Source organism: Tursiops truncatus, chromosome 11, assembly GCF_011762595.2.
Source record: "Tursiops truncatus isolate mTurTru1 chromosome 11, mTurTru1.mat.Y, whole genome shotgun sequence".
Lineage (NCBI taxonomy): Eukaryota > Metazoa > Chordata > Mammalia > Artiodactyla > Delphinidae > Tursiops > Tursiops truncatus.
The window spans coordinates 24,688,390-24,701,724 of NC_047044.1; the positions used below are offsets into that span (position 1 = coordinate 24,688,390).

The 13,335-nt window shown below is 43.9% G+C and overlaps 1 protein-coding gene across 1 annotated transcript in view; it reads right to left on the reverse strand.

Moving 5' to 3' along the window:
* ELK3 (ETS transcription factor ELK3) overlaps nucleotides 1-13,335 on the reverse strand; it is a 69,815-nt gene that overhangs the window by 34,953 nt on the left and 21,527 nt on the right. Inside the window, exon 2 of the mRNA XM_033866241.2 lies at nucleotides 3,977-4,185. Within this exon, the coding sequence (XP_033722132.1) occupies nucleotides 3,977-4,183 (207 nt within the window). The 5' untranslated portion in view covers nucleotides 4,184-4,185. The remainder of the gene's footprint in view (nucleotides 1-3,976; nucleotides 4,186-13,335) is intronic.

Sequence of the window (13,335 nt, forward strand, 5' to 3'; positions counted from 1 at the left end):
CGGAGGAAGGTGCTATTCGGTGCCCACTCCCCCATCGGGGATCTGAGACTCAGGGAAGGAGGCACAGCAGGACTTTACCCTGGACAGCACTGACCGCAAAGGGAGGTGTTTGATTCAGAGGGGCAGGAAGTGTCATTTAAACATGAAAGCATCTTTGAAAGTTGAATTTTCAAAAGAGCCAAAATAGATATCATTAAAAAGCACCACAAAGCACTCCTGAGTGCCCACAAGTGAGAAGAGCCATAACACCCAGGATCTGACGCCCCTCCCTGCATGTAGGATGCTGGCACAAAGGTCCTAACTTTCTTCTTGGTACCTGCCTGAATTTTTCAAATTAGCGATAAGGAAACTATCCTCTGTTATTACTCTGGCTAACACGTGCAGCACTTAACGTGTTTGGGCACTGTTCTCAGCCCTGACCACGTGTTAACTCAGCTAATCCGCACCGTAACCCTCTGACTAGACTCTACTCTTATACCCGTTTTATAGAAAAGGAAGCTGAGACCAGGAGAGATGAGGCAAAGCACTCACAGTCACGGAGCTGGATTCAAATCCCGACTATGCAGCCCAGAGTTCCTGCTATTATCATAGTTATCACTGTGATAACCTGCCCCTCGGAGGAGAGGGAGGGATGTTTTAAGGAACAATGATTCAAGCACCTCAGCCCCAACCTGATACCATTAGCCCACACATTGTTCTCTGACGCCTTCTGCAAAGTTTTGCACACATTTTCCACTTTTTTTTTCTCTGCCCATTTCTAAATATTCTGGAATGAGCTAAAAATATGACACATAACATACAAAAATAATGATATCCTCATGCCTACCTACTCTGGCAGGAAATGTCCCTATTAGGACAGACCAAGGGATGTGCAATTTCAGCCAACAGTGAAGAGATGATAGCAAGCCGAAAAGAGGAAACACAACAGGGACAAAGACGCAGCTGTCAAGGTAGGGAGTCGCTGAATTTATGCCACGCACGCGCAGAGCACTCTGGCTAAGTGTCAAAGGGAGGGGGAGGGGCGGAAGGGGGAAAGAGGGGTGGGGGACGGGAGAGAAGGGGACTGAAGATGACACCGAAAGGCACACAGGGTCACAGGAGGGCTGGGTGACCGTGAGAAGCACGTGCAGTGCAGGATGGGGCACAGCAAGGGGTGCCCATGTGGCCAGGGGCTCCACATTCACAAAGACCTTCCTCGAATCTGTCTCTCCAGTGAGAGACCAAACCATTTAAGACTGGCGTTTTTGTGAGTCAAAAACGATCAGATAGGACTTCCCTGGTGGCGCAGTGGTTGAGAATCTGCCTGCCAATGCAGGGGACACAGGCTCGAGCCCTGGTCTGGGAAGATCCCACAGGCCGTGGAGCAACTAGGCCCGTGAGCCACAACTACTGAGCCTGCGCGTCTGGAGCCTGTGCTCCGCAACAAGACAGGCCCACGCACCACGATGAAGAGTGGCCCCCGCTTGCCGCAACTGGAGAAAGCCCTCGCACAGAAACGAAGACCCAACACAGCCATAAATAAATATATAAATAAATTAAAAACAAACAAACAAACAAACAAAAACGATCAGATATTGGCAATTTCACACTATTCAACTTACACATACAGTCCCTGAGCAACGCTGGCAAAACTGAAAAAAGTAAGTATCCATCACAAAATGTAACATACAATTTTTTAACCTTCCTTCACCATTTCTCCTCCTCCCTTTCTCCCCACTTTCTGTCCGTCCTCTCCCCTCGCTCTCGCCTGACTCCTCTCTTCTCCTTCATCCTCCTCCCTCCTCTTCTTTTCACGTACAACTATATTCGGTGTCTAATGACCACTCTTACTCATCACTTGACAAGGTTTCATGAGAAAGGTTCAAACGGCCGTATGTACGTGCATGCGTACGGTGTACACGTTTCTAAGGAAGGACGAAGGGCGTCTTCTCCTGGTGGCCAAGCCTGCACGACACCCTGGACAAGAGCCACTCCTGCCCTGTCAGGGCCAGCTGGCTGCACGAAGGTCACGTGGCTGGACCTTAGCTCAGCCCCAGCAGAAGAGGAAAGGGACACCTGGGGTGAGCAGGCCACACTGGCCACTTGGACCTGGGGCTTCACAGTAAATACAAGTTTCTAAGGTTGTGATACCCTTTGTGCTGCCTGCCTGCCTGCCTACCTGGAACTCAGGTATTCAGAGGCAAAGGAAATGAACAGCACAGAAGGCAGTGCGCAGGCCTCTGGCCAGGAATGTGGGCATCCTGGCTCTACCACTTCCTGGCTGCAGGAGCTTGGGCGAGGTTTCCATCAAACGCCCCTACGTTCTTATCTGTAAAAGGAGGAGATGCCAGCAGGACTGTCTCAGGGGGCTGTGATAGTTTAAAGGAGGCCAGGGGTAGGGAGTGCTCGGCACACAGTCCCTTAGACACAGAAAGTACCAAATCATGGTGGGTGATTGAAGGCTCTGAAACTGCTTTCCCTCGAGATTTTCAACACCTGCCCAAGGGAGATCAGATGTAGTCTGAACAGCACAGCTTTGCCTGTCTTTTGGGGAGTCATCTTCAGCCCATGATCCCTCTTTGTGCTGAAGATACACAATCCTCAGCCCCAATGCCTGGGCCACGTGAAAAGGTGAAACCGAGTCACAGACACCAAATTCCTTTTCTGTGACACCCTGATTGAAAACAATAAAATTCCTTTTTTTTTTTCGGTCAGTCTCAAAGCCATGCTCTTAGGCACCTTGCCAGCCAGCAAGATGACTGTTTTCCTTCAGAGGGCCCCAATTCCCATTGTGTAGACTTAGAACCTGGGGGAAAAAAATGAAAAGCAATAAACCATCTGCGAGGCTTTCAGACAGTGCAATTTGTGAGAAGTGCTTTCACACCTTGGTAAGACGCTGCATTAAGCCAGCATTAATTAATTGCTACATTAAAGAGAAGCACCTTTAACATTTCAATGGCAATCATGCGCAGTTACGATCGTACAAAGGAACACTTTATAATTAATGATGCTCCCACTTCCTGCAATGTGCAATCCTCTGTCTTGAATTCCAAAGAGGTTGGCAGGAGGGAGGCACCAAACACAGATCAGGAACTAATATTTAAATCCGTTTTTAATTCACCTTGCAACAAGAAGAGTAAAACCAGAACAGATGCTTATACTTATTAGGACTCCAAATCTTTACGTCTATGAGGCTAAACATTCAGCAACAACAGATCAACACAGAAATGGTCAACAATGACAGGCCTGAAATGATTACCCCTAAAGAGCAATAATGTTGCCCTCCCAGGCACATCAACTGCTTTTCCAGAAACGCACTACTACTCTCCCCAACAGTCCTGGCTTTGGAAACGATGCTGTGTTATCATTAACAAAGCACTCTGACTTATCTCTGTGACTTAAAAATGAGAATGGTTTTTCTTTTAATTAGGGAAGTTTCCCACGAAGTCGCGATCCCCAGGTACCAGGCATTGTTCTAAGCACTTAACGTGTGTTGGCTTGTTTAGTTCTTCTCGGCAATCCTGAACCCACGCTATTACGAGCCCCATTTTATACGTGAGGATAGCGGGTGCCCAAATGTTCAATAAACTGTCCCAGGTGCCATCCCCCCGACTCCTGCAAAGCCTGTTTGAGTGAATCACAAACCGGACAGACCTTCTAGATTGTCACATACATTCTGTCACTCAAGCAACTACCCACGAGGGAGGCCCCAGAACGTTCCCGCATCTAATTTCTGTTGTTATTAGCAAAATCCTGCAGCAACACAGAAGAAAGTGCAGAGGGAACAAAATTTGACCCACGATAACCCCTTAAGGGCTTCCAGAAAAAAAAAAAAATCCCTATGGCATAGTTCTTCTTATAAAACAACAGCAACACAACCCACATAAATTGCCTCTATTTGCCAATAGCGTTGCGGTACCCTACTTTCCACTTCCATGGATGGGTTGTGAAGGTGGCTCCCGCCCCGTGACAGCCTCCCGTAAGGGCAAGGGCTTACCTTGTCATAATAGTATCGCAGGGCTCTGCTCAGCTTGTCGTAGTTCATGTTTGTTTTGTTTTTCCGGAGTCCCCACAGCTTGGCCACTTCTTCTGCTTTGAGGAGCTTGAATTCACCATCGTTGGAGGTCCAGCAGATCAGGTGCTCATGTTTCTGGTCCAGCAGCAACTGCAACAGGAACTGCCACAGCGTGATTGCACTCTCCATACCTGAGGAGGGAGGGGCCGCGTCAGTGCAGGTGCCAGGTCTGGGGGGATCGGGGGCTCAGGGTGGGCACCTCAGCACCTTCCCCTGCCCCCCGTGAACCTAATCGAAAGCTGCTTTCATTTCCATCCCAACAGGCCACTCTGAATCAGGTGCCTTCTGGCTGCATTTCTGTAAAGAGCCACAATTCAGAAACACAGGGAAGCCCTGTGACCTTCGTATTCGCCACACACATCCCGGCAGGTATCGGGGTCGCGTTGAGAATAACGTGAAAAAATGATTAATGAACTGCCCATTCCTAGAATCAGTCCTCACACAAACTATCCCCCACGTGAATCCTTGTTAATGCCCGCGATGATTAACATGTTCCCGCCCATCCTATCAACTCCTTTGCTGCTCAGCCTCTAGGCCATTATTTGTGTGAAACGCTGGACCCCGTGATAAGTGCATTTACGTGGGGCCTGGGGTACTTCCATCAGTGTGACCGCACGGGGAGCTTCGTGAGGAAGGGACTTTGTTGGATTACTCTTTGTATTCCCAGCACTCTGAGAACCCAGCCCAATGCCCGAGTGCAGCGTGCGCCTGCCTGATACATGTTTATAGACCTGAGGGATGGGTCACTGCCACTTGAAGAGTCGTTCTCTTTCCCAGGCACTTGTCATGTGGCAGATAAAAGCCCCATCTGTCACAAGCACAGACATGGGAAAAGCATTTTTTTCTCCACTGTGAGAGGAAAGCCTATAAAATCTTATCTTTTCCCCTTGACTCTGGTGTGGACTTTGTAGGTGCTGTTCCTTCTGCCTAAAATGCTGTTCCCTAGCTTTGGAGCCTGGTGAACTCCTACTCATCCATCATGACCCAGTTTATACGGGACCTTCTTGAGTAAATTTTTCCCCACTCTCCCAGGCAGTTACCAACTTCAGACATCTGAGGACTTTCACGGCAATGGGTACTGATTCTAAAAATAACAACAACAACAACAGTAATAACAACCGTTTGTCTTATCAACATTCGTACATAAGGAAAGAAGAGGCAGTTGGGCTGGCCTCAAAAGCTTCACCGCAGATCGACTGTCATGACTGGACACGTGAAGTGCCCTGGGTTTTGATCTGGGAAAAATGGGGGTAAGATCCTAGTGCTGGGCTGAGGGAGCCAGGGATGACCAGAGGGTGGAAAATTGCCTTCTGGCACAGATGGAAGCTTCAAAGGCCAGTTGTGAGGTGGGGACAAAGCCAGAGAGAACTTGGATCATCCCCTATTAGCAAGGAGGAAACTCTGAAGCCCCACGAGGTAGCCAGGGGGTCGGGAACAAGGGAGCAGTGAAAAAGATGCACGCCTCTGGGAGACCCGGAAGCCAGAATAACAGCCTTAGGGAGTCTTATTTGTACCAATATTTTTGTCAACTCCACACCTCTCCTGCATTTCTCTTAAAGGGGCAGCTTTCAGACTGACAAACCATTTTTCTTCCTTTCCACATGGGGATGGATGTGAAAATACCTAGCCCTCCAATAAGTCTTCATTTCCTTATTTCCTTTCACATGTTTCGCCAAAAGAATACATTTTATTGTTTCCCCGAGCCATGTGGGTTTCTCAGTTAAAGGGAAGCAGATTAGGAATGTTCTTCAGACACCCACAGGGTACTTTATTTATGGCTCTTTAAAGGAGATATTCTCTACAGAAATCAATCTTCACCACAATGGCCACTCAGTCTGCAAGACAGTAAGTCATTTCACTGTTAGATCAAAACCGCCTTTGCATCTCATGAGTCTCATAAGCACAACGGCGGTGGCGCTGCATCCGCAGCAGCCTGCCAGCTCCAGCTCCTCATATGAGCTTCCTATTATTTGAGGACAAGCCGCAACTTTCTTCTCATATTGGCACTAAGAATTGTAAACAGTTGTCTCAAACTCTTCGGCGTGTTCTCGGCCAAACACTTCAGACAGTAAGCTTTCAAAGATGTTTAAAATGTTAAAGGGCAGAAGGCTGCCAGTGGGTTTAGAGGTCTGAACAGAAAGGCTTTCTGGGTCTGTGGCTCAGATGCCAGGTAGGATAGTGGTCGGCCACCTGCACCTCCCCCACCTTTAATTGACGCGAGCCATCCTGCTCCAGATGGGACAGGAGGACGACGTAAACACCTGCATCTGTTTTACACTTAGTGCTTCTACCAACCAGGACTCCTCAGAGCTTCTTGTGCTTCCTGGAATCCCTTTCCTTGGCGTTCCAAGCCCGTGTATCAGAGCCATGTGCCTTGGGCATAAATGATGAGGACCTGTATGGTAGACTGGATAAATGTTCTCCATTCTTCACCCCTTCTCCCTTTCAAGTGACCATGAAGCAGTGCCCCAGAGCGGGTGGAGCACTTTCTTCCCATCCCACTGAAATTTGGGCTTGGCCACGTGATTTGATTTAGCCAATAGAATGATGAGTAGAAATGACAATGTGCCAATTCTCAGCTGAGGTCTAAGAGGCTTCCCATGTTTGCACTTTTCCTCTTGTGCTCCTGTTACTGCCGTGAAGCTGCTGCCCAAAAATGAAAGGCGCGTGGAGCCAACCTGATCTCAACCCAAAGCCTGGAGCCAAGTCCCACAACACACAGTCTGAAGCAGCATCCCTGAGGTTAACCAATGAGGAAAATAAATACTGCTGTTTGCCAGTGACTCCCGGGGCTGTTTGTTATGCGGCACCATTGTAGCAAGAGTTGACGATTACAGTGCCCGACATCTTGGTCTAAAATACTCCTCTCTTTGCTGGAGTGCAATATCTTTACATTGTAAACTTACATTCACAAAGATGAGGTGTGTCTAGACACGAGAAAGCATGCCATGTAGGGGGACTGCCCGATCACATCTTTACTCAGAGGGTTATGAGTGGGCCACAAAAATGACCATGGGTGCTACGGCCACAGCCTACGGCAAAGGCAGAAGGAGGAAAGCGGGAAAGAAAAGGGAGACATAAAAGAGTAGAAAGTGAAAAGGCAGAGGAGCAAATGGTGGGGATGTGGACCCCCTCATTAGGGCCCTCCCAGATTTCTGGAATAAATGAACTGGGCTGAGGGGAGGCACGAGCTGAGAACTAGCAATCACAGAGCTGCCCCGACAAACTCAGAGCTTTGGTGAGGCTGGGTGGGCTGAGGAACAAGCCCTCTGCCCCCTTACTCTCCCACACCAAGGTGTCAGAGCCAGGCTACGGCTGCGGATGGGAGGATCTGTCAGAGGGTGGATGTGAGTAACAGGGCTGACTGAGGCATGAAGCCACCTCTGCCTAAAGCACGTCAAGCCGGTGCTGAGGGCCTCGTTCTCCTTTTCCAGCTCTTCGGCCACTCCTCCACCCTGGTGGGCCCACCAGTTTCAATGGGTGTGCAGTCACACCAATCTTTACTGTTAGAAATCCGGCCACACATTACTCAGAGATGAGTCTCAAAAATATTTCCCTGTGAGCGTACTGCATCTACAAACATCTGTCACCCCCTTCTACACTCGGCAGAAGTCATTCTGGGAGACAGTGGACCCCCAGGGTGGCTCAGGATGCCCCCATCCTCTCTGGCCGGAGCGAGTGGTGTGATGGAAACGGGCAAGTGTACGTGGGGGAGTGGGGACACGGGGAGGGAGGGAAACAGGAGGGCGGAGGGGGGAATGGGTCACCAGCTGACGTCACTGCTGCGGTTCCTGCCATCACTGTTTCTTTGATTTTAGTTCCCACCTTAACTTATTTTAACTATGATTAAGTTTCATCATTTACACAGTTGTCGTCACATACAATCACGCTTCACGTTCTGTGACACATCTCTGCCAGCTACAAACTTTGCCCCCTCCCGGACGCTGGCAAAGAAAAAGAGTCTAACAGCGTGACTGGGGAATACAGTCTCCCCCGTAACCACCAACACATATTAGCAAATTCATCCAAATGAAGATTTCTCTCACCAGAAAGAAAAATTAAGAAAATTAATTTAATTAAAAAGAAAATTAATTTTTCTTTAATTAATTAAATTAATTAATTTAATTTCTTTAATTAATTTAATTTCTTTAATTAATTTTTAATTTAATTAAAAATTAATTAAATTCCTTGATGCCTAGAATCCTTAGTAAAGTCCTATATCTTAACATGTGGGTACAATCAAGTCCAAGTTATCGGGCTGCCATTATAAGGAATGTGTGTAATTCAGACAACATCCTGTGGCTCTTATTAAATAAAAAGTTCAAGAAAGTGTTGATACTTGAGATTTATGTTTGATATGTTATTATACAAACCGGGGTCTGCTTTAAGTTAAAATATTTCATCAGCCTAGCCTCACTGAGCCAATTTCCCACAAATCTCCACTTAAAATACACAGAATACATAAAAGAAATGCTATTCATCAAAAAAATTTTCCCAAATCAAATTTTTGGCTACCTAGAAAATGCTGCTTTTTTTTTCCCCAGACCTTACTTTGAATGGATGAAATTTTATCAGGTATTGTAAGGCCATTCTTTTTTTTTTTTAGAGTTGATAAAATTTAATTTTCAATATGAACACATGATCCTTTGAAATCTTAAAATCTCATGAAATGATACGATAGCTGCAGAACCATCAACTGATGATTTTTAAATTATTTTTCATTTCATAGAAAGCACATGATTCTATTTTTTTCCTTTTTCATTTTTTTGATGATTGAGTCTTTCAATTCTATATCATTTTTTTGATGATTGAGTCTTTCAATTCTATATCATTTTTTGATGATTGAGTCTTTCAATTCTATATCATTTTTTTGATGACTGAGTCTTTCAATTCTATATCATTTTTTTGATTGAGTCTTTCAATTCTATATCATTTTTTTGATTGAGTCTTTCAATTCTATATCATTTTTTTGATGATTGAGTCTTTCAATTCTATATCATTTTTTGATGATTGAGTCTTTCAATTCTATATCATTTTTTTGATGATTGAGTCTTTCAATTCTATATCATTTTTTGATGACTGAGTCTTTCAATTCTATATCATTTTTTTGATTGAGTCTTTCAATTCTATATCATTTTTTTGATTGAGTCTTTCAATTCTATATCATTTTTTTGATTGAGTCTTTCAATTCTATATCATTTTTTTGATTGAGTCTTTCAATTCTATATCATTTTTTTATTGAGTCTTTCAATTCTATATCATTTTTTGATGATTGAGTCTTTCAATTCTATATCATTTTTTGATTGAGTCTTTCAATTCTATATCATTTTTTTGATTGAGTCTTTCAATTCTATATCATTTTTTTGATTGAGTCTTTCAATTCTATATCATTTTTTTGATTGAGTCTTTCAATTCTATATCATTTCTTTGATTGAGCCTTTCAATTCTATATCATTTTTTGATGATTGAGTCTTTCAATTCTATATCATTTTTTTGACTGAGTCTTTCAATTCTATATCATTTTTTGATGATTGAGTCTTTCAATTCTATATCATTTTTTTGACTGAGTCTTTCGATTCTATATCATTTTTTTGACTGAGTCTTTCGATTCTATATCATTTTTTGATGATTGAGTCTTTCGATTCTATATCATTTTTTTGACTGAGTCTTTCGATTCTATAGAGCTTGTAATGCCATTCTTAATGCAAAATCAAACTCTGCACGTTTACATTGAGAAGGATCCACTTCTAAAGCATCACTGCTCTCACAGGAAGGGGTGTCCTTCCGCATTAGGTACTTTCTGCGCCCCGCTGCCGGCACCCTCTATCCCGCCGCCTGCTGTGGATGGTCTCTCTCTCACCACTTCTGTTGGAACTAACCCAAGACCGCAGTCACAGCAGCTGGCAACACCTCATCCAGGCCTCTCCAGAGAACAGAGCTACCTGCTATTTGCCCCAACTGTTCCTTTTCTTTTGTAATTTATAGCCTAGATCTTGCCGCTGTGGAGCACAGTTAGATCATTTTAAACAGTTTGTCAAATCTGAATAATACACACACCTCTTTTTTTTTTTTTTTTTTTTTTGCGGTACGCGGGCCTCTCACTGTTGTGGCCTCTCCCGTTGCGGAGCGCAGGCTCCGGACGCGCAGGCTCAGCGGCCATGGCTCACGGGCCCAGCCGCTCTGCGGCATGTGGGATCCTCCCGGACCGGGGCACGAACCCGCGTCCCCTGCATCAGCAGGCGGACTCTCAACCACTGCGCCACCAGGGAAGCCACACACACCTCCTTTTAAAGGAGCAAGAGGTATGTGTATTATGTTCCCATGTTGACAAATCATTTTCACTAATTTTTTTATTATAGTCTCCCTTCAATATAAAGAAGAAAAATGGATATAAACACCTCAAGGTTTATAGTTCTTCTACAGCCAGATAAAATTCACAAATAAGACTGCTCCCACCCTATTCAAATTAACAATTAATTTTGTATATGACACATGATGTTTTGTTGAAAGGCAACCAACAAAAAGGTTATGGCAATGTAAGTTATTTTGAGTAAGATGTGTTTATATGATTACACCCTACAAAGAGGAGAGAGACCCAATTCTCTCTTCACTTTTTTCAATTTTTTTTTGAGTGTCCATTTCATGCCAAGACACCCTCTGGGTATTTGGGACACATCAGAGAACAAAGGAGATGAAGACCTCTGTCCTCATGGAGCTTACATTCCAAAGGGAGAAGACAGGCCATAAACAACAAACATATGACTATTAAAATACACAGTATGTTGGAAGAATAGTGTTATGGGGAAATGCAACCAGAGCAGGATAAGGGGGTGGGGAGCCTGGGGTGTATGAGCAGAAGGTCATGAAAGGCCTCACTGAGAAACTAAGAGTTGAGAAATAACTGTTAAAAAATAATTTTCAAAATGGGTGAAATCATGGCTCTCCTACAGATATAAAATGAAGACATGTTAAAGATTTTATTTCACTCATTAGTCAAGCAGGAACTTGGCAGATGTGCTAACGAGTTCAAAAAAGAATCTGAATAATAAAGGCATTTATAAATTAGGAATATTGAAATGAATGCACAAATAGGGGTGAGAGAGGAATCAACTGAACACTATAAGACAGAATAGAATTTGCATATCTATAGACACTAATTATTTTGCTATCAGTTATCTATAATTAACAGGATTATAAAATAGCTTCCATAAAACCAGAATCACATCATCCAAAGGGGTTTTTCTCTAGAGACTAGATAATGCAGTTTTTCATGGAAGCACAATTATTTTCTACAGCTTGCAGCAGGCGAGAGGGTGAACCACTTCTGTCTACTTGGAAGGTTACATAATGGGTAGAGCAGATTCAGAGCCAGACTCTCTGGGTTCAAATGCAAGTACCAGTCCTGTCTGCCTGTGGGACTTTGGGTAAGTTACTTAACCCTTCTGTGCCTCAATATCCCCATAAGGAAAATGGGGATGATGATAATAAAAGTATTTCCTTTACAGGTGGTTACAAGGATTACATGAGTTACTAAGAATGCACTTGAACTACACCTGGTACATAATAAGTGTTATTCAAATATTTACTATTATTTTTTAAGCAACAGGGAAACCTCTGCATAGAACACGTTGTGAGGACACGTGGCCTTCACCTAGCTCAAAGGCATCATCTAGCTACTGTATCCACCTTGGTTCCTTGTTCATTAGGCAGCGACTCCAATACAGGCACTGAAATCCAAGGGAGAATGTTCAGCTATTTGGTGACTATTCTTTATAAGGTGACCTGGAATACATTTATGTGAGGTTTTTTTTTAAAGACTATCATCAAAAAATGAAAGCACATTACCAGATATACACTACTATATATAAAATAGATAAATAACAAAGACCTACTGTATAACACAGGGAACTATATTCAATATCTTGTAATATGTAAATTGATACAGCCACTATGGAGAACAGTATGGAGGTTCCTTTAAAAACTAAAAATAGAACTACCATATGACCCAGCAATCCCACTACTGGGCATATACCCTGAGAAAAACCATAATTCAAAAAGAGTCATGTACCACAATGTTCACTGCAGCTCTATTTACAATAGCCAGGACATGGAAGCAACCTAAGTGTCCATCGACAGATGAATGGATAAAGAAGATGTGGCACATATATACAATGGAATATTACTCAGTCATAAAAGAAAGGAAATTGAGTTATTTGTAGTGAGGTGGATGGACCTAGAGTCTGTCATACAGAGTGAAGTAAGTCAGAAAGAGAAAAACAAATACCGTATGCTAACACATATGTATGGAATCTAAAAAAAAAGGTTCTGAAGAACCTAGGGGCAGGACAGGAATAAAGACGCAGACGTAGAGAATGGACTTGAGGACACGGGGAGGGGGAAGGGTAAGCTGGGATGAAGTGAGAGGGTGGCATGGACATATATACACTGCCAAATGTACAATAGATAGCTAGTGGGAAGCAGCCACATAGCACAGGGAGATCAGCTCGGTGCTTTGTGACCACCTAGAGGGGTGGGATAGGGAGGGTGGGAGGGAGATGCAAGAGGGAGGAGATATGGGGACATATGTATATGTATAGCTGATTCACTTTGTTGTACAGCAGAAACACACCATTGTAAAGCAATTATACTCCAATAAAGATGTTAAAAAATATATCTTGTAATAACCTACAATGGGAAAGAATCTGAAAAAGAATAAATATATATATAACTGAATCACTTTGCTGTACACCTGAAACTAACACAACATTGTTAATCAACTATACTTCAATTTTTTAAAAAATGAAAGAACAGATTTTAAAAAAAATTCTGGCAGAAAACTCAGATCCCTGATTACATATTTGCTGCCTTCAGCTTAAGAAACACTGGTTTAAAATGCTTAGCCTGAGGCCTCCAAGCTGTTGTGACTCCAGCAAAGATGGCCCTCGAGTGCTCACACTTCCCTTGGAGCTAGTTCTGTCCCCATCTATCTTGTGCCCCTGGAGCGGGGAAGGGAGTCAAGTAGATGAGAACTGTTGGGTCAGAAAGAAGAAAGAGAAGTGTTCTAAAACGACAACGCAAGGGATAGCCATGACAACACTGCTTATGAAGATGGAGCCCACCTGGGTCCATTCCCTGGGCTGGTCGTGGTGGAGGTGGTCCAAGTGTACAGCTTGTCCACTGGCACAGAGCTGGAGGGACACTTAGGCAGACTCTGAGCGGTTACTTTCCACCCTCGTCTGTGTTTTCAACTCCTTGTTTTTAAAGAATGCAAATAGTATCAT